The following is a 16,966-nucleotide window of genomic DNA, read 5'->3' as shown; positions in this document are numbered from 1 at the left end:
TTTGTGTGTGTGTACTTTGGTTGTGCTTGAGTGTCTGTGAGGAAGCAGTCCTGCGTGTGTACATGTTACATGATTTTGTGTGTGTGTACTTTGGTTGTGCTTGAGTGTCTGTGAGGAAGCAGTCCTGCCTGTGTACATGTTACATGTGTGTGTACGTTGGTTGTGCTTGTGGGTCTGTGAGGAAGCAGTCCTGCCTGTGTACATGTGACATGATGTGTGTACTTTGGTTGTGCTTGTGGATCTGTGAGGAAGCAGTCCTGCCTGTATACATGTTACATGATGTGTGTGTGTGTGTGTGTGTGTGTGTGTACGTTGGTTGTACTTGTGGGTCTGTGAGGAAGCAGTCCTGCCTGTGTACATGTTACATGATTTTGTGTGTGTGTACTTTGGTTGTGCTTGTGGGTCTGTGAGGAAGCAGTCCTGCCTGTGTACATGTTACATGATGTGTGTGTGTGTGTGTGTGTGTGTGTACGTTGGTTGTACTTGTGGGTCTGTGAGGAAGCAGTCCTGCCTGTGTACATGTTACATGATTTTGTGTGTGTGTACTTTGGTTGTGCTTGTGGGTCTGTGAGGAAGCAGTCCTGCCTGTGTACATGTTACATGATTTTGTGTGTGTGTACTTTGGTTGTGCTTGAGTGTCTGTGAGGAAGCAGTCCTGCCTGTGTACATGTTACATGATGTGTGTACTTTGGTTGTGCTTGAGTGTGAGGAAGCAGTCCTGCCTGTGTACATGTTACATGATGTGTGTACTTTGGTTGTGCTTGAGTGTCTGTGAGGAAGCAGTCCTGCCTGTGTACATGTTACATGTGTGTGTGTACGTTGGTTGTGCTTGTGGGTCTGTGAGGAAGCAGTCCTGCCTGTGTACATGTGACATGATGTGTGTACTTTGGTTGTGCTTGTGGATCTGTGAGGAAGCAGTCCTGCCTGTGTACATGTTACATGATGTGTGTGTGTGTGTGTGTACGTTGGTTGTGCTTGTGGGTCTGTGAGGAAGCAGTCCTGCCTGTGTACATGTTACATGATTTTGTGTGTGTGTACTTTGGTTGTGCTTGAGTGTCTGTGAGGAAGCAGTCCTGCCTGTGTGCATGTTACATGATGTGTGTACTTTGGTTGTGCTTGAGTGTCTGTGAGGAAGCAGTCCTGCCTGTGTACATGTTACATGATGTGTGTGTACTTTGGTTGTGCTTGTGAATCTGTGAGGAAGCAGTCCTGCCTGTGTACATGTTACATGATGTGTGTGTGTACTTTGGGCTTGTGGATCTGTGAGGAAGCAGTTCTGTGTGTGTACATTTTACATGTGTGTGTACGTTGGTTGTGCTTGTGGGTCTGTGAGGAAGCAGTCCTGCGTGTGTACATGTTACATGATTTTGTGTGTGTGTACTTTGGTTGTGCTTGTGGATCTGTGAGGAAGCAGTCCTGCCTGTGTACATGTTACATGATGTGTGTGTGTGTGTGTACTTTGGTTGTGCTTGTGGATCTGTGAAGAAGCAGTCCTGTGTGTGCACATTTTACATGATTTTGTGTGTATGCGAGGAACCAATTCCATGTGGGTGTACTTTGCATGGCAGCTCAGAAGGTGGCAGAAGAGATCTAGGCCTCTCCTGCGTTCCCCTTTTACTAGAGAGAGGGATGTATCGGGGTATTGCCACATTAAGGATCAGGCACAAATATCTCAAAAGTCTGCCCCTCGGTTTCTTCTGCAATGTGAGACCACTGCCATCTCTTGGCTAGGGGTTTAATTTCCTGCAACATCTGCAGAGGATGAAATTCCACAGAAAAACTGTTGTGGAAAGAGATAAGAAACCTCTGACCAATTCTTAAATGAAAAGTCCCCTCTCTCGCACTGTTACTGTCCATTTCCTAAATATAGCAGCGCAGTTTGGACTGGGACAATAGCGAGGGAGAGCAAAGTGCACCTTGATTAACTGGGCATTTCCCCGTCTCGCTCAGCTTCGGCCACATCCCGTTCTCTCTCTCTCTCAAGGGGGATCTTTGGTCTCTGCAAAGAAAGGCTGAAGTTCAGCTTCTGCAGGAGGAAAAAAACAGGAGCAGCCAAGATAAGCGAGACGGCAAGGTGGGGGGCGGGAAGGAGCCAGGAAAGCATCCTCTTCAAAACAACAGCTAAGGATTGGCAGTGGACTTCAGCCGGCAGCTAAAAACAAACCTCAAATCACTCAAGGACAATCTTAAGTTTTATTTTAGGCCCAGCAAAGATATTTTAGTGCTCATAAAGGGTTTTGTTTTTTTGATAGCTTCTCCTACTTAGCAACTCCTGCACTTATGAATCTAAGAAAATTTGTAGAGTGCTACTGGACAGATCATCATCAGACACCCACCATCACCAATGCAGCAGTCACAGTGATACATGTAAAGTATTACCATGCCATGGACAGCGGAAGAGTGGCTCTTCATGAAAGCCCCATGGAAACATGACACTGATCCACATAAAGTATGAATACAGCACGGACAGCTGAGGAGCGGATCTTCATCAGAGCCTCATGCAGGCGTCACACTGATACACATAAAACATGAATACTGCACAGACAGCTGAAGAGTGTGGATCTCATCAGAGCCTCATGCAGGTGTCACACTGATACATGTAAAGCATGAAGACAGCACAGACAGCTGAAGAGCAGATCTTCATCAGAGCCCCATGCAGATGTCACACTGATACATGTAAAGCATGAAGACAGCACAGACAGCTGAAGAGCAGATCTTCATCAAAGTCTCATGCAGGTATCACATCAATACATGTGTAAAGCAGGAATATCGTGCAATCAGCTGAAGAGGAAGGCATGGGGAAGTAGATATCAAGGATATAGTAGAATATGTTTACCAATTTTTCGAGAATCACTAAATATATCTTGACAAAAATAGAAAGGAGGCAGTGGAAGGTAGAAGCAGTACGGCCTGAAGTGTGGCATCATATTGTAGATGTGAGGTCGTTGCTGCAGCCTGGCGGGGGTTAGCAGAGGGATCACTGCACTAAGCGGTGTTAGCCAGCGTGGGATTAGGCGAGGGATCTGGGTCACTCAAGGATGTGAGGCAGGTGGGGATTATCTCTCCATTCTTTGTGAGAGGGAAGAGGCTGGCTGACCCACCCACCGTATCCTCGCCTTGGCACACGGCTGCACCATGATGTCACAAGCATCATTTCAGCTGCCTCCTGATTGGCCCTTGTCAACAACAGGCACAGTGTGATGCAATCAGGTATCACTTCAGCTGCCTGTGATTGGCTGGGCCCCGTCAGGGAGAGGAGTGGGGGTATTGGGGCGCTGGGACTCCCTCCCTCCGTACGTGGGTGCATTTGTGCGGCCTCTCATCACTAACACCCACCTTTCTTCCACTGGTGGGAGGGGGTCCTTCACCCAGTGAACCTCTCACCCTGCGTAATGTTCATCCCCGTAGGCTGTCAGTGGTCGAGTTTGCCTTACTCTCCCCCAGCTAAGAAAGCCCAAAGGAGAGAGACTGAAAGCACTGGGATATCGGTCCTCCCTCGTGCATAGAAACCTCAGCGAGTGTCACTAATGTGTCCTGACAGGGGATTAAAGAGGGACATTCACAGCCATGAGCGCATGGCAGGCGCAAACCACAACAGGGGAGGCCAGGGACGGTGAACCCAGCTCAGCGTGACCTTCCCCCCCCCCCCCCTTCCCCTCCCCATAACTGTTTCCAGGCAGAAAACGCAATCGCTAAAATCACCCCCCATCTCAGCTCCTGGGAAAATTACCAACTCAGCCGCATCAGCCCAGCACAAGGGTGAAATGATGCAGCAGCTTGCAGGCTATCAGGCATGAGCAGGGCCCATCCAGCCTGCCTGTGCGCATCTGCTCAGCTTTCCGGTCCTTTCCTATCCCTCCGAGATGCCCCGGGCTTCTCCCATGCATCCACCACCTTTTCTGCAAATAAATATCTCCTTAGATTACTCCCGAGTCTTCTTACTGTCACCTCATCCCAGAACCTCCTTTCTGTTGAAAGGGGCTGGCCCTCCTCTGCTTTTCTTCCCTGGAGGAATTTAAATGCCCCTATCCTATCTCCCCTTTCCTGGAGGGGGTGAGTGTTTAGATCTGTAAGTCTGTCCCCGTATGCTGTAGAGTGCAGAGCGCTGAGCGTTTTGCTCGCGCTCTCTAGTCGGACTCCGGTTGGTTTCTCTCCTTGTGAAGCTGCAGTCTCTAGAGGTGTGGATGGTATTCCAAGTGAGGACGCACCAGGGGCTTACACAGGGGCAATGTCACCTCCTGGCTATTCCTCTCCCTCTTTATCCAAACATCCTTCTGGCTTTTGCAGTTTGGCCACCCTAAGGTCACCGGATATGATCACCCCCAGACCCTCGCTTTTGTTTTGCCACAGGCTTCATTTCTTATAATCTACTGCTCTTTGGGGGTTTTTGCAACCCAACTGCAAGACCCCGCATTGTTTATTTAGCATTAATTCTCACCTGCCGGGCTCTACGGTAGTGATCCCCATGCCAGGAACTGGGATATTTGAGGTGCCAGAGAGAGTGAGAAATGTGAGGGACAAACTATTCATAGAGTTTAAAAGAGAGTGGGAGAGAGAGATGTCAGAACGAAAATCTCTAAGGGCCTTCTGTGCAGAAAAGCAACCCTTGATCAGTTTCAATAGTCCCATCTCCCATCAATTCTTTTATATAGGAACATGATGAGCCACGCTGGGTCAGACCGAGTTCCTTCAAACCCAACATCCTGTCTCTAACAGCTGCCAGTGCTGATCTCCAGGAAGTTCCCAGTAGATCCCAAAGATCATGTCGCCCACTCCCATGGATAAGCAGTGACTTTCCTCAAGTCTGCCTATGGGAATGAAGGCAAATGATAGAAACCCCTCACCTGCACGTCTGCAACGCTGCACATCCACAGAAACTCCCCTAACAGTGCATGCAGAGCAGAACTGGATCTCTCTTTACCAGTCAGTTGGACTTGGTTCAGTACCGCCCCTGGGCACAGATATACTGCCAGTGGCATGCCAGCCCTCACCCTCAGGCAAATCTACAAGATCTTCACAGCACAGCGAGCATGGGCAATAAGCTTGTGTTTACAAGCCTTACCCCCTGTGAGTGCAGGAAATGTTGGACACCCTAGATGCAGGTGTAGTAGGTTTGTGTGTAAGTTCAGGCCTGGTACTGCCATACAAAAAGGAATATTCAAATTCTGATATCACAGCAACACAAACTCCCTCCACTACCAGGTATCCTGTGACATCACACAAAATCCTGCAAAAAACCACAACACATAGCAGACCTGCAGTGCCCAAACGGCACCAGCTGCCAGGATTCACACAGCAACAACCCCGCCTAGGAAAAGGTGTTATACTGGGCCCCAGAACCCCGATACACCTCCCACTGGGAAAACAGAACAAGCCGGACAGCTACAGATTCCTACATGCAAGCTACATGCTAGAAGAATCACTCGCTTCGGTCCCACACGCAGAGCCCGGACAGTCCCTCACCAAATACAGAAAAAGGGACCACAAATTAGAAATAGGAACGTGCAGACAAAAACTGAATTGGAAACCCTAAGAAGTCAGAGACTGCATGCAGTGCAACCCCAGAGAGAGAAGAGACGCACATTCTCCAAAGCTGAGATAGAAAATCACAGACTTCCCACAAAGAGAAATACATTTCCCCCTGCCCTGTGCAAAATTCAAAAAGAGAAAAGATGAACGTTCCCCAGAGCTGAGAGAGAAAATCACAGACTTCCCACAAAAGAAGGAGCAGGAAAAACTGCGTCTAATCCTGGGGGAAAAGGAGAAACAGCAGCAAGAGCAGCAAAGTCTGTGGGACACTCTCATCGGGCCAGAATGGGGATCTGAGCAGAGCCCATCCGGACCAGCACCAGAACCTGAGAATCATCTTTGGTATGGTCTCTCCTGCAGGTCACAGCTCTTTCCTTCTCCTGCTCTATGTGTGACTTTGGCAGCTTGCCTAGAGATGGTCAGACCCAGAAAGAGCGACTGCCCAGAGAATACAGAACTGGGGGCAGGGGCCCGTTCCAGCTGCTTCCACGCAGTGAGTAAGAGGCAGAGGAGGAGCTTTGCCCTGGGCACCGACTGCCGGGTTAATCATTCACTGCATATGTGTGCAGGGTTCACTGCTCTGTCAGGCCCTCAGCACTGCCAGGCACGTGACGCCCTGGGGGTGGCTATTTAAGGAGCTGCAGTGCCCAGGCGCTGCCCTCAGTCAGTGCTCTCGTGACAGCCTGACCCCCAGGCGGGACTCTCAGAGGCAGGGGCCCCATGGAGCTGGTCGAGGCGGCACAGGAGGGCCGAGAGTGAGAGGGCATGCAACGGTAAGTGGTGGCCACTGCCCTACAGCAGGGAGAGTCCCTTTCCAGGACTCCGGCTCGCTCGCTCGCTCTCTTACTGCTTGGACATGAGTTGCAAAAGTGGTAAAAAAAAAAAATATCTATATATAAGAGGAGGAGGAAGGGCAGAAAGGAGAAGAGAGCTGCAGGACACTCTCTCCCTCTGACAGCTGTCAACCTTTCTTTATCCTTCGTTTCTCTTTCCATCCCCAGCTAGACGTGGCCCCTTTCTCACTCGGACGGACGCTGTGGAAGGTTTATAAGCTCCCGATGTGCTTCGTTTTTTTTTAGATTCATTCAAGAAAAACTAACACAGCTTTTAACCCTTCTGTTATCCCCTCCCCCCCCTCAGCTGTTCCGGTATCTCTGGTTATTGCCCTGCTCTCTCTCTCTGCCCCCTTCTCCTGTGTCTCTGGTTCTTGCCCCCTCTCTCTCCCCTCAGCAGCTCCTGTATCTCTGGTTATTGCCCCTGCTGCTCCCTTCCCTGCCCCTTTCTGCTGTATCTCTGGTTATTGCCTCTGCTGCTCCCTTCCCTGCCCCTTTCTCCTGTATCTCTGGTTCTTGCCCCCTCTCTCTCCCCTCAGCAGCTCCTGTATCTCTGGTTATTGCCCCTGCTGCTCCCTTCCCTGCCCCTTTCTCCTGTATCTCTGGTTATTGCCTCTGCTGCTCCCTTCCCTGCCCCTTTCTCCTGTATCTCTGGTTATTGCCTCTGCTGCTCCCTTCCCTGCCCCTTTCTCCTGTATCTCTGGTTCTTGCCCCCCCCCTCTCCCCTCAGCAGCTCCTGTATCTCTGGTTATTGCCCCTGCTGCTCCCTTCCCTGCACCTTTCTCCTGTATCTCTGGTTCTTGCCCCCTCTCTCTCCCCTCAGCAGCTCCTGTATCTCTGGTTATTGCCCCTGCTGCTCCCTTCCCTGCCGCTTTCTCCTGTATCTCTGGTTCTTGCCCCCTCTCTTTCCCCTCAGCAGCTCCTGTATCTCTGGTTATTGCCTCTGCTGCTCCCTTCCCTGCCCCTTTCTCCTGTATCTCTGGTTCTTGCCCCCTCTCTTTCCCCTCAGCAGCTCCTGTATCTCTGGTTATTGCCTCTGCTGCTCCCTTCCCTGCTCCTTTCTCCTGTATCTCTGGTTATTGCCCCTGCTGCTCCCTTCCCTGCCCCTTTCTCCTGTATCTCTGGTTCTTGCCCCCTCTCTCTCCCCTCAGCAGCTCCTGTATCTCTGGTTATTGCCCCTGCTGCTCCCTTCCCTGCCCCTTTCTCCTGTATCTCTGGTTCTTGCCCCCTCTCTCTCCCCTCAGCAGCTCCTGTATCTCTGGTTATTGCCCCTGCTGCTCCCTTCCCTGCCCCTTTCTCCTGTATCTCTGGTTATTGCCCCTGCTGCTCCCTTCCCTGCTCCTTTCTCCTGTATCTCTGGTTATTGCCCCTGCTGTGCCCTTCCCTGCTCCTTTCTCCTGTATCTCTGGTTATTGCCCCTGCTGCTCCCTTCCCTGCCCCTTTCTCCTGTATCTCTGGTTCTTGCCCCCTCCCTCTCCCCTCAGCAGCTCCTGTATCTCTGGTTATTGCCCCTGCTGCTCCCTTCCCTGCCCCTTTCTCCTGTATCTCTGGTTCTTGACCCCTCTCTCTCCCCTCAGCAGCTCCTGTATCTCTGGTTATTACCCCTGCTGCTCCCTTCCCTGCTCCTTTCTCCTGTATCTCTGGTTATTGCCCCTGCTGCTCCCTTCCCTGCCCCTTTCTCCTGTGTCTCTGGTTCTTGCCCCCTCTCTTTCCCCTCAGCAGCTCCTGTATCTCTGGTTATTGCCCCTGCTGCTCCCTTCCCTGCCCCTTTCTCCTGTATCTCTGGTTATTGCCCCTGCTGCTCCCCTCCGCAGGGTTGGTGTGAGCTGAGGAAGTTCTGGCCATTGTGACTGCTCCTAGCAGTTGAGGGGAGCAGCGTAAAGAACATTAGAATACTGGGGGTCATTTCCTATGGGCAAATAGGTGTTTACCTGTGGAGAATTGCCCCCCCCCCCCCATGTGGGGGAAAAAGAGGCAGGAGCAGGGGCAGGGGTAAGGCGGACTGGGTAAAGTGCACCCCCAGCGGCTCTGACCTGCCGAGGTGGGGGCCTTCCCCTTTCAGAACCGCTTTGTGGGTTCATGGGTTCAGAGTGGCCGCCGACGCCGTGAGAAGATTGTTCTGATCCGGATGCAGGAATCTGCCCCCGTTCCCTGCGGTGCAGTCACAGAGTAATGCGTCCCACGTGCTCTCTGTCCCCCCTCCCCTCCCCCGTGAGACGTCGCACCATATGGACGGTGATGGGGGGGGGGGTGGGGTACTTAATGCCCTGCCATCTGACCCCACTATAAATGAAGCTCCGGTCCCCGTAATCCTCAGTCTGTGTAAAGGGTTTGGATGGCTGCCGGCTGGCGGAGGTGAGTGGTGCGTGGACGGACGGGGCTGGCACCGCATTAACGGAGGCTCCGTATCACCCTCGCACTTCCATGTAAAGCAGGAGTCCTTCCAGCCCGTGAAAGGTTAATTACCCAGCAGCCATCGCTGTACGAAGGATGGCGGGCCGGTGCTTCCACGCGTGACTACATTTACCCTGCGGTGACGAACCTCCCTTCTGCTTCCCAGGTCCCCCGATGCCATGAGCCTGCACCTGCTGGAGCTTCCCACCAGCCCCCTGGCCATGGAGTACGTGAACGACTTTGACCTCATGAAATTCGAGGTGAAACGGGAGCCCCTGGAGGGGGTGCCCTGCCACACCGCGAGGGGGGGCGCCTCCATCAGCTCCACGCCCTGCAGCTCCGTGCCCCCCTCTCCCACCTTCAGTGACCCCAGCAGCGGTGACCAGAAGGCCACCCTGGAGGAGCTCTGCTGGATGGCCACCCTCCAGCAGCAGATGGGGACCGAGGGACTGAGCCTGATGCCGGAAGACGCCATGGAGGCGTTCATCAACACCGCCACAGCAGTGGCCCTGGGTCACGGCAGTCAGATGCAAGGCCTGGAGGGGTACAGGGGGCCCCCCCATCAGCCCCACCAGGGATACCTGCTGAGCATGGAGGAGCTGAGTGGACATCACCAGGTGAGAAGGGAGTTCAAGAGCAGAAAACAGTAAGGCCATGAGCTTTAATCCCCGGCTCTATCACTTTGTGCACTCATTTTAACTCTTTGTGTCTTGGTTCCACCCCTTTGTCTGTGGATGTAGGAGAGCAGCTCCCTGTGCCTCAGCTCTAATTCCCGGCTCTATCACCTTGTGCAGTCCCCTCAACTCTCTATGCCTTGGATTTAGCACTTTGTGCGTGACTCTGGGAGAATCACTTTTATCTCGTTCTCTCAGCTGTAATCCCCGGCTCTGTCACTGACTCTGTGTCTGACCCTGGGGGAGTCACTTTATCTCCCTGTGCCTCAGCTCTAATCCCCGGCTCTGTCCCCAACTCTCTGTGTGTGACCTCAGGGGAGTCACTTTATCTCCCTGTTCTTCAGCTCTAATCCCTGGCTCTGTCACTGACTCTCTGTGTGTGACCCTGGGGGAGTCACTTTATCTCTCTGTGCCTCAGCTCTAATCCCCGGCTCTGTCACTGACTCTGTGTGTGACCCTGGGGGAGTCACTTTATTTCCCTGTTCTTCAGCTCTAATCCCTGGCTCTGTCACTGACTCTCTGTGTGTGACCCTGGGGGAGTCACATTATCTCTCTGTGCCTCAGCTCTAATCCCCGGCTCTGTCACTGACTCTGTGTGTGACCCTGGGGGAGTCACTTTATCTCCCTGTTTTTTAGCTCTAATCCCTGGCTCTGTCACTGACTCTCTGTGTGTGACCATGGGGGAGTCACTTTATCTCTCTGTGCCTCAGCTCTAATCCCCGGCTCTGTCACTGACTCTCTGTGTGTGACCCTGGGGGAGTCCCTTTATCTCTCTGTGCCTCAGCTCTAATCCCTGGCTCTGTCACTGACTCTCTGTGTGTGACCATGGGGGAGTCACTTTATCTCCCTGTGCCTCAGCTCTAATCCCTGGCTCTGTCCCTGACTTTCTGTGTGTGACCATGGGGGAGTCACTTTATCTCCCTTTGCCTCAGCTCTAATCCCCGGCTCTGTCACTGACTCTCTGTGTGTGACCATGGGGGAGTCACTTTATCTCCCTGTGCTTCAGCTCTAATCCCCGGCTCTGACACTGACTCTCTGTGTGTGACCATGGGGGAGTCACTTTATCTCCCTGTGCCTCAGCTCTAATCCCTGGCTCTGTCCCTGACTTTCTGTGTGTGACCATGGGGGAGTCACTTTATCTCCCTTTGCCTCAGCTCTAATCCCCGGCTCTGTCACTGACTCTCTGTGTGTGACCATGGGGGAGTCACTTTATCTCCCTGTGCTTCAGCTCTAATCCCCGGCTCTGACACTGACTCTCTGTGTGTGACCCTGGGGGAGTCACTTTATCTCCCTGTGCCTCAGCTCTAATCCCCGGCTCTGTCACTGACTCTGTGTGTGACCCTGGGGGAGTCACTTTATCTCTCTGTGCCTCAGCTCTAATCCCCGGCTCTGTCACTGACTCTGTGTATGACTCTGGGGGAGTCACTTTTGCCTCCCTGTGTCTAATCCCTGGCTGTCACTGACTCTGTGTCTGACCCTATGGGAGTTCTGCTCTGCTTCGCTTCTGTATGTGACCCTGAGGGAGTTACTTTTTCTCTGTGCCTAATCCCTGGCTCTGTCACTGACTCTGTGTGTGACCCTGGGGGAGTCACTTTATCTCCCTGTGCCTCAGCTCTAATCCCCGGCTCTGTCACTGACTCTGTGTGTGACCCTGGGGGAGTCACTTTATCTCCTTGTGCCTCAGCTCTAATCCCTGGCTCTGTCACTGACTCTGTGTGTGACCCTGGGGGAGTCACTTTATCTCCCTGTGCCTCAGCTCTAATCCCCGGCTCTGTCACTGACTCTGTGTGTGACCCTGGGGGAGTCACTTTATCTCCTTGTGCCTCAGCTCTAATCCCCGGCTCTGTCACTGACTCTCTGTGTGACCCTGGGGGAGTCACTTTATCTCCCTGTGCCTCAGCTCTAATCCCCGGCTCTGTCACTGACTCTCTGTGTGACCCTGGGGGAGTCACTTTTGTCTCCCTGTGCCTCATTTCTAATGCCTGGCTCTGTCACTGACTCTCTGTGCATGACCCTGGGGGAGTCACTTTATCTCCCTGTGCCTCAGCTCTAATCCCCGGCTCTGTCACTGACTCTCTGTGTGACCCTGGGGGAGTCACTTTATCTCCTTGTGCCTCAGCTCTAATCCCTGGCTCTGTCACTGACTCTGTGTGTGACCCTGGGGGAGTCACTTTATCTCCCTGTGCCTCAGCTCTAATCCCCGGCTCTGTCACTGACTCTGTGTGTGACCCTGGGGGAGTCACTTTATCTCCTTGTGCCTCAGCTCTAATCCCCGGCTCTGTCACTGACTCTCTGTGTGACCCTGGGGGAGTCACTTTATCTCCCTGTGCCTCAGCTCTAATCCCCGGCTCTGTCACTGACTCTCTGTGTGACCCTGGGGGAGTCACTTTTGTCTCCCTGTGCCTCATTTCTAATGCCTGGCTCTGTCACTGACTCTCTGTGCATGACCCTGGGGGAGTCACTTTATCTCCCTGTGCCTCAGCTCTAATCCCCGGCTCTGTCACTGACTCTCTGTGTGACCCTGGGGGAGTCACTTTTGTCTCCCTGTGCCTCATTTCTAATCCCTGGCTCTGTCACTGACTCTCTGTGCATGACCCTGGGGGAGTCACTTTATCGCCCTGTGCCTCAGCTCTAATCCCCAGCTCTGTCACTGACTCTGTGTATGACCCTGGGGGAGTCACTTTTGCCTCCCTGTGTCTAATCCCTGGCTGTCACTGACTCTGTGTCTGACGCTATGGGAGTTCTGCTCTGCTTCGCTTCTGTATGTGACCCTGAGGGAGTTACTTTTTCTCTGTGCCTAATCCCTGGCTCTGTCACTGACTCTCTGTGTGTGACCCTGGGGGAGTCACTTTTGTCTCCCTGTGCCTCAGCTCTAATCCCCGGCTCTGTCACTGACTGTCTGTGTGTGACCCTGGGGGAGTCACTTTATCTCTCTGTGCCTCAGCTCTAATCCCCAGCTCTGTCACTGACTCTCTGTGTGTGACCCTGAGGGAATCACTTTATCTCCCTGTGCCTCAGCTCTAATCCCCGGCTCTGTCACTGACTCTGTGTGTGACCCTGGGGGAGTCACTTTATCTCCTTGTGCCTCAGCTCTAATCCCCGGCTCTGTCACTGACTCTCTGTGCATGACCCTGGGGGAGTCACTTTATCTCCCTGTGCCTCAGCTCTAATCCCTGGCTCTGTCACTGACTCTGTGTGTGACCCTGGGGGAGTCACTTTTGCCTCCCTGTGTCTAATCCCTGGCTGTCACTGACTCTGTGTCTGACCCTGGGGGAGTCACTTTTGTCTCCCTGTGTCTAATCCCAGGCTCTGTCACTGACTCTCTGTGTGTGACCCTGGGGAAGTCACTTTATCTCCCTGTGCCTCAGCTCTAATCCTGGCTCTGTCACTGACTCTCTGTGTGTGATCCTGGGGGAGTCACTTTATCTCCCTGTGCCTCAGCTCTAATCCCCGGCTCTGTCACTGACTCTCTGTGTGTGACCCTGGGGGAGTCACTTTATCTCCTTGTGCCTCAGCTCTAATCCCCGGCTCTGTCACTGACTCTGTGTGTGACCCTGGGGGAGTCACTTTATCTCCCTGTGCCTCAGCTCTAATCCCCAGCTCTGTCACTGACTCTGTGTATGACCCTGGGGGAGTCACTTTTGCCTCCCTGTGTCTAATCCCTGGCTGTCACTGACTCTGTGTCTGACCCTATGGGAGTTCTGCTCTGCTTCGCTTCTGTATGTGACCCTGAGGGAGTTACTTTTTCTCTGTGCCTTATCCCCGGCTCTGTCACTGACTCTGTGTGTGATCCTGGGGGAGGAACTTTATATCTTTTTGCCTCAGTTCTAATCTGTGTGTGAGCTCAGGGCAGTCCCACTGTGCCTCATTTCTAATGTCCAGCCTTCACTATGTGTGTGACCCGGAAAAGCCTCCCTGTGCCCCAGGAGAGACAAAGGGCGAATGGACCTGTTCCTTAATCTCTCCACAGGGCTCCAGTTCAGCCTCCCTGTGCCCCTGTGTCACTAATCTGGGCTCTTATCCCGTTAATTATAGCCACAAATCGGGGAAGATTACAGGTTTAATGAATGCACAAATCCAATTGTCTGCGGAGGGCGGAGGGAGCAGAGCTGCAGGGCGGGACTGAGGTGCAGGGTGGGGTGGCAGGACTGAGGTGCCTGGAATGCTCTTAACCCTTCCTTTCCCCTCCCCCCCCCCCCCTCAGCTCCTGGCCCCGGAGGAGCGCTTCTCGGACGAGCAGCTGGTCAGCATGTCGGTGAGGGAGCTGAACCGCCACCTGCGGGGCTTCAGCAAGGAGGAGGCGCTGCGGCTGAAGCAGAAGCGGCGCACGCTGAAGAACCGCGGCTATGCCCAGTCCTGCCGCCACAAGCGGGTGCAGCAGCGCCACGTGCTGGAGACGGAGAAGGGCCGCCTGGCCAGGCAGCTGGAGCACCTGCAGCAGGAGGCCGCCCGGCTGGCCCGCGAGCGCGACGCCTACAAAGCCCGCTACGAGAGGCTGGTGGCCGGCCGCCACCACCCCCCCTCCCCCGGCTCGCCCTCCCGCTTCCTCCAGTGATGGACGTTCCCTCCCGCCGCAGCCAGACGGGCAGGGGCAGAGACAGCATGCTTAGGCTTCTTGGGGCAATTAAATAAACCGAGACGGAGGCAACAGCGCATTGTTGAGGGAGTTCCCCAGCCCAGAAGCCTTCACCTCATGGCAAGGGAGTAACGTATGTTATTGATTTCGCTGCCAGATAAAATCTGCTCTCAGCGCTATGCAAAGTCCAGGCCCTGCCTCCTGTATAGAAAAATGGTGCCCTGGGAAGGGGTCTGCAGGGGGTGACCCCCAGGCCCTGCCTGACTGATCTATTCCCTATGCAGACCCCGGGGATAGCTGCCACGTCCTGCAACGACCGGGGAGGCTTCTCCCAGACCATGGCCCGGTGACAGAGAGGAGGGTCCCCATGGCTGTACACATCGTGCAGACCCCCAGGCCCTGCCTCCTCTGTATATGGGGCGGGGTCTCCCAGAGGTGTCCTGCAGACCCTTACGTCGCAAAGCCTTGTTCATGTAACAATGTTTATTAATGGTGGTCGCAGCCTGCTCCGCTGAAGGCTTTGCTGTAACACCTGTTCTTGGTCTCCTGGTGAGTTCATTATAAAAAAAAAAAAAAGGGCCCACTGTCCCTTGAAGGTGAGGACCCTCAATGGATGGGTCCCACCTCATTCTCACTTTTGTGCTCCGGTGATGCAAACTTCATAACAATGAAGCACAGGGGAAGACGTATTGTCCACTCATATTGAGTCTCAGAGATTTGGTGGTGGAAGGGGCAGAGGGGTTATTCCCCTCAAGATCATGAGAGACAGATAATACAGTTCAGATGTTCCCATAGCGTGGTGTGGCTTCACACATGAAGTGCCAGGCGTGTTACGTGCGTGTGAGGTTTGAAGCATGGAAATGCGTGGGCACCGATGACTATCGGTGGTGATTTGGAGGCAGGGTCATATATGCCAATTTATGATGCTTGCCCAAGCTGTATTCACCTATTTCCCCTCATCCCCACCTGACGGGGTAGCAAGTGCACACCATATTATTCCTGACAATGCCTCACCTTCCAACTTTTTGCACTGATATGATCTCAGCGAGTGCAGAGAGGAGGTAAATTAAAATGGATACGCTGAGAGGAGGTTAGTGGGATTCTTTGAGAGTGGCCCTGGGTGGAAGGCACTGGTAGGAGGTTAGTGGGATTCTTTGAGAGTGGCCCTGGGTGGAAGGCACTAGGAGGAGGTTAGTGGGATTCTTTGGGAGTGGCCCTAGGTAGAAGGCACTGGTAGGAGGTTAGTGGGATTCTTTGAGAGTGGCCCTGGGTGGAAGGCGCTGGTAGGAGGTTAGTGGGATTCTTTGAGAGTGACCCTGGGTGGAAGGCACTGGTAGGAGGTTAGTGGGATTCTTTGAGAGTGGCCCTGGGTGGAAGGCACTGGTAGGAGGTTAGTGGGATTCTTTGAGAGTGGCCCTAGGTGGAAGGCACAGGGAGGAGGTTAGTGGGATTCTTTGAGAGTGGCCCTGGGTGGAAGGTGCTGGTAGGAGGTTAGTGGGATTCTTTGAGAGTGGCCCTAGGTGGAAGGCACTGGTAGGAGGTTAGTGGGATTCTTTGAAAGTGGCCCTGGGTGGAAGGCACTGGTAGGAGGTTAGTGGGATTATTTGAGAGTGGCCCTGGGTGGAAGGCACTGGTAGGAGGTTAGTGGGATTCTTTGAGAGTGGCCCTTGGTGGAAAGTGCTGGGAGGAGGTTAGTGCGATTCTTTGAGAGTGGCCCTGGGTGGAAGGCGCTGGGAGGAGGTTAGTGGGATTATTTGAGAGTGGCCCAAGGCAGAAGGTGCTGGGAAGAGGTTATTTTAACTCTTTGGAAGCAGCTGTAGGTGGGAGGTGCTGGGAGTGGACTGGTGGGATTCTTCAGGACTGGCATTAGGTGTGTGTGTGTGTGTGTGTGTGTGTGGGGGGGGGGGTTAATGGCATATTCTGGGATAGTAGGGTGGGATTGGAGTGGCATTAGGTGGGAGGAGCTGGCAGGAGGTTGGTGGGATTCTTTGGGAGTGGCCCTAGGTAGAAGTCGCTGGTAGGAGGTTAGTGGGATTCTTTGAGAGTGGCCCTGGGTAGAAGGCGCTGGTAGGAGGTTAGTGGGATTCTTTGAGAGTGGCCCTGGGTAGAAGGCGCTGGTAGGAGGTTAGTGGGATTCTTTGGGAGTGGCCCTGGGTAGAAGGCACTGAGAGGAGGTTAGTGGGATTATTTGAGAGTGGCCCAAGGCAGAAGGCGCTGGGAAGAGGTTATTTTAACTCTTTGGAAGCAGCTGTAGGTGGGAGGTGCTGGGATAGGTTGGTGGGATTCTTCAGGACTGGCATTAGGTGGGGGGGGGGGGGGGTTAATGGCATATTCTGGGATAGTAGGGTGGGATTGGAGTGGCGTTAGGTGGGAGGAGCTGGCAGGAGGTTGGTGGGATTCGAATAGTGCTAGGTGGGAGATGGAATAGCTTGGTGGGATTGCTTGAGTGGCAGGAGGCGCTGGAAGGAGGTTTGGGAGTGGAGTTAGTTGGGAGGAGGTCAGTGAGATTCTTTGGGAGTGGTGCTAGGTAGGAGGCACTTCAGAGTACAGTACGATCATCAAAAAAAGCTGAAGACAAAAGAAGAACCGAAAGTGGACTGGATAAGAAGCAGAAGTGTATTCCTGCAAGCCCTGGAACAGGCTCTTCCCCGCCCCCATGCAGTGACCCCAGTAAACCGCAGACAAAAGCTGAAGTTTGAAAGGCAAAAGCAAAAATGCAGAGGTTGAAAAGCAAACACATTCCTAGATTCTGCAGTAAAACGCTGTGAAAGAAGAGGAAACCTCAGATCCTCCATAATAACAAGTGACCCCCAAGGCAGACGGTGTGCAAGCTTTAGTTATACTGCCACAGTGCTAAAGGGGCCTCATAACCTAGTCTCTTGTGTTTGCCCTTTAATAGGCCTAAGATATAAAAGATTTTATACAGTTAACATACTGATTAATATATATTTTACACAGGT

General features: G+C 53.2%; 1 protein-coding gene across 2 annotated transcripts; it reads left to right on the top strand.

Annotated features, from left to right (window-relative positions):
- The first annotated feature begins 6,167 nt into the window (after positions 1-6,167).
- On the top strand, positions 6,168-16,966 carry NRL (neural retina leucine zipper). Of its 2 annotated transcripts, XR_003853021.1 has the most exons (4): positions 6,168-6,302; positions 8,923-9,373; positions 13,635-15,096; positions 15,147-16,966. XR_003853021.1 is itself a non-coding variant. In XM_029580581.1 (3 exons), exons 1-3 carry the CDS (start codon positions 6,295-6,297, stop codon positions 13,983-13,985), a joined length of 810 nt encoding a protein of 269 aa, XP_029436441.1. In that variant the 5' UTR covers positions 6,168-6,294; the 3' UTR covers positions 13,986-16,966. The 2 variants fall into 2 exon arrangements, 1 of the variants encoding a protein (XP_029436441.1); XM_029580581.1 differs by having other exon boundaries at positions 13,635-16,966.

The sequence above is a fragment of the Rhinatrema bivittatum genome, chromosome 16 (assembly GCF_901001135.1).
Source record: "Rhinatrema bivittatum chromosome 16, aRhiBiv1.1, whole genome shotgun sequence".
NCBI lineage: Eukaryota > Metazoa > Chordata > Amphibia > Gymnophiona > Rhinatrematidae > Rhinatrema > Rhinatrema bivittatum.
Note: the sequence above shows the minus strand (reverse complement) of the source record. Positions and strands in the feature narration are given on the sequence as shown.